Below are 12,070 nucleotides of genomic sequence, written 5' to 3'. Positions count from 1 at the left end.
TTGGAAATGATGAAGAAAACACGAGGCCACGCTAATCTTCTTAAACCGTTTGACAGTGAGCTGTCTGCTCGGCAGACTCATCAGCAATCAGGTGGTGAGACAATATAACGCTAGCATACAGAAATCATCAACAAATCAAAAATCTGACAAATATGTATGCATGCATATATATTTATAAAGTGTGATATAACCGTTTTATTACACTTTGTTTTCAGCTTGTTTGGCGCTCCATTAAAGCTACAGAAGCGCCGTTGGGCTCACAGCGAGGGTCTTACATCCCCATTGTTTTGATGCACGAGACGCCTAAACGGTGATTTCAAGGCCCATTGAGCGCGCGATGAATTGTGCCCAAAGTCTGAGGAAGACGGAGCATTAGCGATTATTGGATAATCCTAAAGAGTGACTCCAAAAGTTGTAAATCCGTTTTCTAATTTGCACAGAGATAGATAGATAGATAGATAGATAGATAGATAGATAGATAGATAGATAGATAGATAGATAGATAGATAGATAGATAGATAGATAGATAGATAGATAGATAGATAGATAGATAGATAGATAGATAGATAGATAGATAGATAGATAGCCGGGAGCTCCGCCAGGTTACGTTTTAGCGACATCTAGCGATAACTCAATTTTCTCATCGTGTTTCTTTGCTCTGATTTTTCTTGTACAAATGGTTCAAATCAATGTTCATGTAGAATCGATTAAATGAATAAATTAATATTTCTATTTCTGATAAGGCATATTTAATATAAATTCATTCAAAAACTATGTACATTTGGATGTGATTGTGTATCTTTAACGTCTCAAGTTTCGACTGTGTGCATATTGCACTTGCATTAGCAGTGCTGTCATAAAAGCAAAATCATATCCACCCTTCCTAACACACCTTTCCTCTGCTCCCCTGTGAATAAGATCCCAGTTTGCATCTCTTACATCTCTGACCCAAATAAAAGCATGTTCTTAGAGTCAGCACAGCCAAGCTTATTTCTAAATATATGTCACCTTTTTCACATTCCGCACTTGCTTTCATCCCACTCCTCTTACATTTTGCCTCTCATTTCTACTCATGTTGTTCCCTACATCCACCTCTTCATCATTCACCTACTTTCGTCCCTGAGCATCATCAGCATCACACCACTGCTCGCCTCCTCCTCTGCTCCATGGGACTCACCCAGCTGGCACACTTTACTTCACAGCTCTGTATTCCTTTTTGCAGCAGCCACACCAGCAGCTTTTGCCGCAAACTCTCACTAAGTTCAGGTTGTCTTAGATGTCGGGAATGGCTCCTAAAAGAGAACCTTCCATTAAGAAGTCTCCTTCACCAGTGGCCGAAGCACGACTTGGTCCGCCTTTCCCCTGTTTGCCAGCAACACCTGCAGCTCCAAAACCGATTTCAGAGCAGAAGCCAAGGATGCTGCGTCCTTCTGACTCACCATTCGACCCCAGCACTATGGAGGTGAGTGATTCCTGAATGTTTAGAGGACAAAGCCTGTGTGGGGCATTTATTAAGTGTGAGAATTTGCTCTTATCTTCTCAGACCTCATTTCGATCATGGCATAAATACTCTGTCAGATAATATTTTTTTGTTTTGAGGTAGTAAAGAAGAATAACCTACAATAACACCAAAGAATTTTAAATTAACACGAATGCAATCATTTGATAGATCGCTCTCTATTAGAGCGGATGTACTCTATTTTGACCACATTTCATTTTGATTTATAGATAATCTAAGTTGTGAAACAAAATGGGGCACAGAGTGCTGGCTGTCAGTCAGTCAGCCTCCTTGGGGAAAGAGAGCAAGTTCCCTGCTACAGTGTGAGCTATTTTCTTTTTAAAGAGATTCAGTGGCCTACTTTCTAAAGCCACTAAGCAATAGACCAGCAGAAAATTAAAATAATAATAATACACTTTTAAGGTAATTTAACAATTAAAATAGTGAAGGGCACCCAGAGTTAGTTCTGTAAAAAAGAAATTGATATTATTCCTTATACAAAATATGTTTCCAGTAAAGATTTATCCTGGAGTGGCCAACCCAGAATCCAGACTTGAATCCGTATAAACATCTCTGGAAAGATCTGACAATGACTGTACAGACAACTCCATCCAAACTGATGGAGCTTGGCAAGTACTGCAAAGAAGAATGGGTCAAACTGTCTAAAGATAAGATGCTGAGCTTGCATCATCATTTTTAAGGTGGATAAACAATGTATTAAGCAAAGGCTGTTGTTACGTGAATGTGTTTTCTTGGCTTTTAAATTTGCAAAACACTCAGCAAAAAATGTGTAGAATTTTGAAGAAAGACATTAATTTAATACAATTTGGAATAAAGCTGTGACACAGCAACAAGTGGAAAAAGTGAAGTGCTGCGAATACATCAACATGTTACAATACCATGTTGTAACTCCAACATGGACTAAGAAGTTGTAGACCAAGAAAGAATCACCACCTGAATCAAAGACCGATTGATATTTACAGTTGCCCATGTGGTCAAGTCAAATGTCTTTGGAAGAAAGAATTAATAGTTAGATGAGGCAGAAATTAAGCTGTTTAGCCTCAATGAAAATAAAGATCTTGTGAGGTAAGGTAGAGTCTTACCTCACAAAACACAACGAAAAGCACCCACAACAAATAAAAGCACTTGGTAATCAAGTTCAAATCAACATTTCTATATAAAATGTGTGCATAAATGCATATCACAAACTAATAATGCCTCACATTGAGTTTTGGTCATGTGTCTGAGTTTGCCTAACAGTATAGCTTTGCTGCCCCCCTCAGGAACTTTGTGTGTTACGTTGCATTGCATGGCTTTGTGAAGTGAATGCCTCATTTAGCATGTGACAGTAAGTAAGCCATGCATGTCCACAGTGGGATCACAGATGACTGGAAAGTGGACTGTATTGGCAGGCTTTTAAGACATGCATCCTCAGTCTATGATCTCACTGACCTCAGGTCAGTGAGATCATAGACTCATGCAATATGCATGTCCACATATTCTCAATGCTAATAGCCAAATCAAAGTCACTCTATCTGGTTCTTAGTTGTGGTCAAACTCCCCACTAGAGAAAAAACAAGAAAATTCCAAAACTTTAATAATAAGAAGAATAACAATAATAAACTTAAACTGCCCTGAAAAGATGTGTGTTTTTTTCAAGCCAACTTTCCTTCATTGCTATGTTTTTGGGTGGTTTGCGCGTTTAGAATTCAAAGATAACCCTTGATTGTGTGTAGCGTATAGGCCATGCGCAGAGACTGCTCCTGAAATTGGTAATGTGCTTGAGTTGGAGGTGGGGTGTCTTGCATTCAGCCGGCACCGTGCAGCATAGAGACATGTCTACCATAAACCAAGTGGAAATGAACAGGATGTTGTTGTTCTGAGTTTGCTCTAAATCTCTATTTTGAACCATGCAGCTTGATTTCCTGATCTAAATTTCATAGAAAATGTTTTATAGATGTACAGCCAGCAAGCTTTTCAAAGATGGCCATCAATTCTAGGCCGTTGTTGCACTCCACCACATGGTAGAATATTCTTACGAGGCCACTGAAAACGCTGACATCATATCTAAACAAATTTCCCTTCATCCCTTTCTTAAGATTTCTAGTTCTGTTTTGAAGTTTGTTTGACAAATATTCTTAAACTTCTGATCATCTGATCAACACTGTATGCTTATATTCAATTTAGTTTTCAAAAATGTATCCACTTGTTTTATCTTCTTGCATTTTGGAGCTCAACTTACAGCTCTGTTAAGATTCAACTGCAACTCCAGTTGAAAGTTTTTAGCACTGTATTAAGATTTTCATCAGCACTGAATAAAAAAATACAAAAGAATCGGGACAAACAACATCATGACAGCAATAAGGGCCATGATTCCCAATATTGTTTTCCAAAAACAAGTAATAAGAGACTACAGAAAATACATAATTATTTTTTAAAAAGTCAGTGACACATTGAAAAGTTGTTGTCTTAGAAAAAAATGTTTTTGAAATGGTTTTTACATTTGCTTCTTTATTTATTATCGAGCAGCGATAGAAATTCCCAGACTAAGTTTCTCGTAGTAGGGATCCAAACATGAGAAGCGATTCAGCAAATGTTTCATTATCTAAAAATATATTTAGCATAACATATCTTAGCAGAAAATGTAAATCTATATTTTATGGGAGCTCAAAATGGAAATATATTTGAGATTCAGCATCGCTCCTTTGTGGTTTGTGTCCAGCTTTTTGTTTCTATATAAGGAGTGCTGCAGTTGTGCGGTGACGTCACCTCGTCCGTACTCTGCGTCGTGACGCAGTGAAGGCTTTTCTCTCTCTGCGCTTGTAATCGAGCCGTCACATTCTTTGGGTTTCCGTCGCCTCGGACACACCTCATCCAGCAAAGAAATGGTGGGTTTTTGTCCATTTCACTGGACTTATTGGCTGTAACTGAGTCGGGCATCTAAATGAAAGCGTTTAATAAAGGAGAGGTTAGTTTCGCAGCGCGGTTAACATGAGTTGAAAGACGTGAACGGGTTAGCCCGTCCCAAGCGGAAGTACAACTTTTTGTTGAGCTAGCTTTAGCTTCAAAACGATCAGTTATACGATTACCTCATTTTATTACTTAACTGCCTGCGTGTGTGGTACATTTTCTGAACGCTATGTAGTTGGAGGGTTTACCTTTTGAACCTATCGCAATACCTGTGAAATATGTTCAATAGCCAGAACGCCTTAAAACCATTTCCTCTCGCCTAATTTCTTCCCGAACAGTCTGACTTCTCGGAAGATCAAATCCTCGGTAAGTGTTGCTTTTATTTACGCATGTGACAGCCTATCTGTGGGAACATCTCCATTTTCCTCCTGCTTGTTTGGCGCTCCTTCATTCCTGACCCGTAGCTCTTTATCACTATTGTCGATCTGCTCTGTACCCGCTTGTTGCAGTAATCCTGGGTTTAGGGTTTTCTTCCTCTGTTTGCGAACTATTTCATCACTTTCCCCCCACCCCCCCCACCCCTCCCCGACTTGCAACTGCTTGTCCTTTCCAGATTGAATTTAACCTGGACCAGATTCATGGTAAGTGAGGGAAGAACCTCCGCCTTGCTCACAACGCAGAGGCTGTTGAGAGTGTTTAGGGTGTGAGCTGCATGTCAGTCTTTGGAGCCGAACGTGTTTTGCATTGTTGTCCAGCTTCGTAATAATGGAACATCATTATAATCCTTACCAGGCTTGACGTGTGTTGTACTGTTTTTGTATTCAGATGTTTTGTTTGCAAAGCCAGACACCTTAAGCTCGCATCTCCTCCCATTTGGTTTTGTTTCTTCAGGCTCCCACTAACCTCGTTTTGTCTGAGATGATCCGAGTTGCTCATCTCCAGTGTGTGTCCATGTTTGGTGTGGGAGAAAAGCGGTGGATGGGTCTTGTCCCAACTCTCGTTTGTTTAATCTTCCCTTGACATAATAGGCCATAGCTACTAGCAATCTCCACCTACTTTTCTCCACTCCTCTCACACCAAATATGGTGCTGGGAATTGTGCTAACAGGCCAGAGGGGAAGAGAGACATTCCTCAGAACAGGAAAAAAAAAAAAAAAACTCCATAACAGTCCCAGGGCTTTTTTGGCTTCAGAACTGTAGGAACACCCTTCTGCACGGATATTGTGTAATCTGACCCTGTGTCTCCCTGATGTCTGGGTCTGAGCGGCCTGCTATCACTTTATCTTTACTGAAACTGCAGATGATAGAGTGGGGCAGTGCTCTCATTTACAGTTGATAAAGACAATCAAACTCTTATTAAACCTAAATTAAATGGTTTCAGTTTATTAATATGCAACCTTTGGGTGGGGGGAGATTTCATTAAGTATTTTGTGGTGTTGTAGCTCTGACAAAACCTTTTTTTTTTTATTATAAAAGAAGTAAGGAAATGTGGTTGGAGCGGTGGTTCTGTTTTTATGCAAAATCTGCATAGAATGTCAACTGCAGAACGGCACCAATGGTAGACTTTTAAAAACAATGTTTTAACCTCCAACTATGTTATACATTTTTAAGTGGGCTGAATATCTTCAATCTCATTCAGCTGGTATCATTCCAAAAAGAAAATGTTTTATTTTTCCTTTGTAAATACTAGATTATTTTTAATAAGTTTTAGTGTAATTTCTCTAGCTTTCAAAAATAATAATAAAATTATATATATATATTTAACACCGATATATAAAATACATTTTCTTTTGCAGACTTGGAGAAATAAAATTTTGTTGTTCCAGTGACAAAAGTGGCTCTTTAAATTGAATAAATTGCTGACCCTTTTGACCACAGCGTATTTGTTTTTAAAACGGTCCAGTCAAAGTCTAGACTTGAATCCAAATGAGAATCTGTCGGACTTTAAAATTGCTCTTCAGATACACTGAATCCAGTCTTATGAAGACTGAGCTATTATCAGAATAAATGGTCTTACAATTATGTCTGTACATATAATTTGCTTAGTAATTTACTTATTAGAAAGCTGGCAAAGAAGTCTTAAAAAAAACATGCAACTGCAACAAAACTTAGTTCTACATAAAAAAGGGGCTGAGTGCAAATGCAGATCATACTCTTTCTATAAACATTTTAAAACCCCATTTCCTTTTCCTCCCACTTCATAACCGTGTGCTGCTCTGTGTTGAAGTGTGTCGCTCTAACATAGCAAAACAGTAAAAATTTAAGGAAGTTTGAATACTTCTGTAAGGCAAAGCGTCAGTCGACTGTTTGGGAAAAACATGGGCCTTCAGGTGACTTTTGACATGCATGTTTGGTAAATTTGTTCTATGGACCCATGCATATTCAAAAGACAGGGAAACTCGCAGAGCATGTTGTGTATTAAAGTAAAAAATACAAATTGGGTAGCTTTCCATTAATGAAGTTGAAATATTGAGTGCTTGTGACCAGATTACTAACGTAAATATTTTTGGTGAATTGAGGAACCAGCGAGACAGTTTGCCTCGTCACCAAGCTGAACTCGGAGAACAGGATGTTGCTTTCATCCGTTGTAATAATACATGTGACCATAGCTACAAATTTTAATCACACATTTTATTTTCTCCAAAATCTGTACTCTCCAGGTAAAATCCCCTTAAGATGAAAGTGTTCTTAATTGTGATAAGCTGACATTTTTCCAAGTCTGCTTGGGCGCCTTCTTATTCTCAACCCGTGTTGTAATCTTTGTTGTCCACATCCTGTCTGTGCTTCACTTCTCTCTATGCATCAGCTAATTTTTAATATTCAGCTCTTTGGCTAACTGGCTTCATGTCTGTGTGTGCCGCAGAGTTTAAGGAGGCGTTCCTGCTGTTCGACAGGACAGGAGATGGGAAGATCAGCTACAGCCAGTGTGGCGACGTGATGCGGGCCCTGGGACAGAACCCTGTCAACGCCGAGGTGCTTAAGGTGCTGGGCAACCCCAAGTCTGAGGGTGAGAGAAAAGTCACAAACTTGGAGGCTTAAAGGGATATAAACCCCTTTTTTGTGGGTTTTGTCAGCTCTGTCAGTGGTGTCAGGAGAAGAGTTTTGAAAAGCTCATATTAGCGTTAAAGTTTTGTTGTGCAGAATGTTCAGCTTTGAGACGACTGATGTATCTGTCCTGACTGAGAGAAAACGGCAACTTAATACCGAAGGTATATCGCAGCGTCTGTGGCCGTATAATACTTTTGACTTTATAAGCAATTATGTTAACATTAACTTCTCAGCTTTTAACAGGAAAAGATCACCCGCGCGTTCAGATCGCTCCAAATATTACGCAGATTCAACCTCAAGTCTTGGCTGAGGAAAAAATTCATTTCCTGTAATGTAAGGCTTTTAATCCCTTCAGCCTGATTTGTCTCATTTCGAGGTTTTTTCTCATTTTGCAGAGATGAACACCAAGATGCTCGACTTTGAGCAGTTCCTGCCCATGTTCCAGGCCATCGCCAAAAACAAAGATCAGGGCTCCATGGAGGATTTTGTGGAAGGACTCCGTGTTTTTGACAAGGAGGGCAACGGCACAGTAATGGGAGCAGAACTACGTCATGTGCTCACCACGTTAGGTACGTCACGTTTTTATCTCTAATCACACATCAGTTTGCGAACCGAAAGACGATGAAAATAAAAACAAATTATTATTATTTGTCACATTAAAATGTGCATCGTTTTGGGTCATCAGGTGAGAAAATGTCAGAAGAGGAAGTGGAGACACTGCTGGCTGGACATGAAGATGCAAATGGTTGCATCAATTATGAAGGTGAGAAGAAAACAGACTTGTGTTAAAAGTAACTTCTGCTTCCAATAAGTCTGAAGTAAAGCCGCTTCATTTAATCCAGCTTTTTGTAATATTTAAATGTTCTTAATGCACAGCACTGTTTGCTAGTAGGTGCTGTGCTAGCAAACAGTGCAGTTTTAATGCTAGGCTAATTAAATACAAGCATGTTTAGCACTAAAGTCTGCATTTCCTCTGATCCACTGAGAAACCCTGAGTTTTAACATGATTGAAGTGATAAAAACCAAATGCTGTTTGATCAGCACATCAGAAATCTGATTTTTTTTTGTTTGTTTGTTCATTAAAGGCATCAAAGCCAAAAAGTTATTTTGCATCAGCAAATTGCACGTTTCTTGGACAACAATCTACAGTTTATCTTTTTGACTTTTGTGGATAATGTTATTTGAAATTAGTCAATACTGTTTGTTTAGTTGATAATCTGTAGTTAGAGATAGATAGTCTTCCATTCAAGCACTATATAAATGACCACAGAGTTGGGAGCACTGTCTGAATGTTTTATGGTGTGAAGTTTGAATTTGCCTCAAGTCTTTCTGAACAAAAACAATTTAAAAGTGGATCACAAGAAATGCAAACGCTTTTGTTGTAGTAAACGACCAGCGATATTTAACATGCCACCTCTGGATGGTTCGTGTCATTTGGTCGTGTCTTTATCCGTTTTAATCAAGCTCTTTAAGAAGCTGTGATCAGAAGTTAATTGCTGACAATCTGTTAAATGTTCTTCCTCCACAGCATTTGTTCGTCACATCATGTCAGGCTGAGGGCCGGTACGGGCATTGTCCAAACCCGGGGGATGACACCTCCAGGCTTTCCTGCTACTTAGTTCCTAGACGCTAGTGCATTTTCTCGTCGCATAGTTCATATTGGCTAACAAACGATTGCCTGTTGAAAGGTAGACATCACTAGTAGGCTGAGCGGGAAAGCCTGGTGGTCTCTCTCCCCCTGCAGACGTGAGGCTTTAAAGCATATAGCCTCCTGCCGCTCTGTTTTGCTCCTGCAGCCTTCTGCCTTGGCCCCTGGCTGCAGCATGCTCCTCTGCATGTGTCTATGGCTCCTCCACAGGTTGTATGGAGATATGGTGGACAGAATGGGAAGAGACTGGTCTCATTCAGGGAAAGCCTGGTGGTCACTTTTGACTGTGGTGTTTATTAGACAGCGCTGCTAATTTCATTTGCATGTTAATGGGGCTTTTTAAAGTTGGTGTTTTTTTTTCTCCCCCCTTTTATTGGTTTTAAAGGTGTTAGATCTATCTAGCTGCTGTCCTCTTACATTTACATGACATTATGTATATCATAGCCACCAGATTCAGGAGAGTGGACCAGTCCCTTTTTTAATTTTTTTTACTAACCAGAGAGTGTAATGGAGTTGCTCTTATGCTGACTGTTCTCTCTTATTTACTGATGGAAACTGAATTTGTAGCTGGCTGCTCTGACTGGACTGTAGCTCCCCTGATCTTCTCCCCCTTTTTCTTTGCTTCTCAGCTAGAGGAAGGCAAACGGCGAGGACAGCTTCTCTAACCAACTTTCTGTGGATCTTAGAGGACCAATAGCTTTGGCTGAATAGGAGATAGAAATAATTACCTCACCTTTTTCCCTGTCTGTCATCTTCAATTGACCCCATTTTCCTGGCTCTAGATGAGGTGACTATGGGAGATTTGCCTCCAAATGCAGCATCTTCAAGAGGAGCAGCTCTTGGTCCTGCATGCTGTAATTGGAGCAGATCTCCAGGTTTTTAGTGAGAAGACTAACTCTTTTTTTTTTCTCTCTTTCTCCCTCTCTCTCTGTTTCAGAACTCGTCCGGATGGTAATGAACGGATAAAGAGCGTCACAGTTTTTTTTGTTGTTGTTTTTTTTATTATTATTTTTTTCGCAGAATCACATTCCTATATATTTCCATTTAGCTTCGCCAGCTCACCCCAACCTTTTACATGAGTTTATTTTACAGTTTTAATTTAAGAAGTGCCTTTACATACCCTAGAAAAGACCCATGAAGCACCATTTTTAGATCTATTCACATGTATAAACCTTGTATTCATTGAGGATTATTTGTGCTTGCATAGTTTGTAACATTTCGAAATGCACCGTAAGCTGTAACGATGTAACTAAAATTGGGCAAGACAATAACATATATCACATATACATATTTCTATGACTTGCTTTGGCTGAAATGTCCCGGATTGATTCATAAAAATGTCAAAAACTGTAGTTTGAAACATTTCAAAGCATTCCCCATGTTATAAATTTGGCCCAAAATTTGTCACTGCATTTAAATAAATGTGTTTTCCTGAAATGCTTTTGTGTCCAAGTGGATTTTATTTATTTTTTGTATGTTCAGGCTGGCTGAATATAGTTAAATACACTGTGGCCAAATGGGCGATACTTCAATTTAACAGATGTGTAACATATGTAGGAAAAAGCTCTGAGTATTTTTCACATATTGTATGAATTCTCACTTATTATGTGTGAGAGCTCATGTAATTCTGCAGGTTAAGGAGGATCTAAGTCAGTCAGCAATTTGAATTTAGTATGTGAGAGGATGTGAAACAGTTGTGTGTAAAATATCTTGGGACAATTTTTTTTTTTTTTTTGCAGTTTTCTCATGTCACACAAGAGGGCAGTGTTGTTACTTTGATCTAGTCTCTGTTAAAACGAGAACCATAATATACTACACTGTTTATATACAGTTGTGATCAGGTCTGTGTTGCGCTAAATATAAGACTGTGTGTGTAGCCATTTCCAGTCTATTGTTTGCAATAAATGCTACAACATGTGCGTTACAGGATTTATTTTTTTTTCGTAATTTTCTTGGATACAAAGGCGTTAACATAAGTAGTAAAAGGCTGTTCAGTGGTTTCATGACCTTTTCCTGTATTTTCTTCTCAAGCAGTCACAACTATTTCCCCTCATTAGGCACCACCGCCGTCGAACAGTGGAGATTGTGTGTGAGGTTGTGGGGTGCTTAAGGTTCGGGAGGGTGTCATAGTCCACCACTGAATAGGTTCTCTACTAATTACTGTGTGTGTGTGTGTGTGTGTGTGTGTGTGTGTGTGTGTGTGTGTGTGTGTGTGTGTGGTCGATAGAAGTCGAGGCTATTGATTATTTTAATCCTCCTATTTGTGAGTCTGTGATCCTCGTGGCTCTGCATTCGACAGGGGAATCACTAATGGGCCTCGGCGCAGCCCGTCTCAGACCTCTCCCCGTCCAATTAACTTTCAACTGGAATCTGCCAGGAGAGAAAGCCGTGGGCTGGGCCCAGGCTTGGTGTGCCTTCATCCTTCTTTTTTTTTTTTCCTGCTCCGAAGCAGAAACAAATTCTCCAAATCCTTCACTTCAGGAATGATACCAACTCTACTCTTAATTAGATTTTTTTTAAAATAAAATTCCTTTATGATGGAGAGGATATTTGAGCATTCTGCCTGATTTTAAGTGGATGATGTGGGTTCATTTCTCTATAAACATACAGATAAATCTGTGAGGCATTGTGGGATTTGACTCAGTTATTTGATGACAGGTGTGATTTAAATTTCATCACGTTGTTTAAACCTTTTTAAAAATATAAAGGAATTTATTTCAGCAATACACAGAATCGGTGAGACTTTACAAGGTTACTGAATGATGTATTACTCATAATTATCTGATGTTTCTTTTCCCTATTAGTTAAAACTGAACTAATTTAACTAAACATGACTTTAGAAATATTTTCTTTTAACTTGTATCGTTTTTCTTTTATTACAATAATAACCAAACTAGCCAATCAAAAACTCACTCTTGGCTACAATAAATTAGTTAATTTAAAAATAATTTAAAAAAAGCTTGTGAT

The 12,070-nt window shown here is 39.0% G+C and overlaps 1 protein-coding gene across 4 annotated transcripts; it reads left to right on the top strand.

Annotated features, from left to right (window-relative positions):
* Nucleotides 1-1,261: 1,261 nt before the first annotated feature.
* On the top strand, nucleotides 1,262-10,540 carry zgc:153867 (myosin light polypeptide 6). 4 transcript variants are annotated; one of them, XM_008413636.3, is made up of 7 exons: nucleotides 1,262-1,462; nucleotides 5,022-5,049; nucleotides 7,271-7,414; nucleotides 7,851-8,024; nucleotides 8,141-8,218; nucleotides 8,984-9,018; nucleotides 10,041-10,540. In XM_008413636.3, the coding sequence occupies exons 1-6, from the start codon at nucleotides 1,277-1,279 to the stop codon at nucleotides 9,010-9,012; spliced, it is 639 nt and encodes a 212-aa protein (XP_008411858.1). In that variant the 5' UTR covers nucleotides 1,262-1,276; the 3' UTR covers nucleotides 9,013-9,018; nucleotides 10,041-10,540. The 4 variants fall into 4 exon arrangements, with proteins under 4 accessions (XP_008411858.1, XP_008411859.2, XP_008411860.1 ...); XM_008413638.3 differs by lacking the exons at nucleotides 1,262-1,462; nucleotides 5,022-5,049 and adding exons at nucleotides 4,258-4,386; nucleotides 4,747-4,774; XM_008413637.3 differs by lacking the exon at nucleotides 8,984-9,018 and having other exon boundaries at nucleotides 1,271-1,462.
* Nucleotides 10,541-12,070: the final 1,530 nt, after the last annotated feature.

The sequence above is a fragment of the Poecilia reticulata genome, chromosome 7, assembly GCF_904066995.2.
Source record: "Poecilia reticulata chromosome 7, P_reticulata-male-v2, whole genome shotgun sequence".
NCBI classification, from domain to species: Eukaryota; Metazoa; Chordata; class Actinopteri; order Cyprinodontiformes; family Poeciliidae; genus Poecilia; species Poecilia reticulata.
This window is presented reverse-complemented; position numbering and strand designations above follow the sequence as displayed.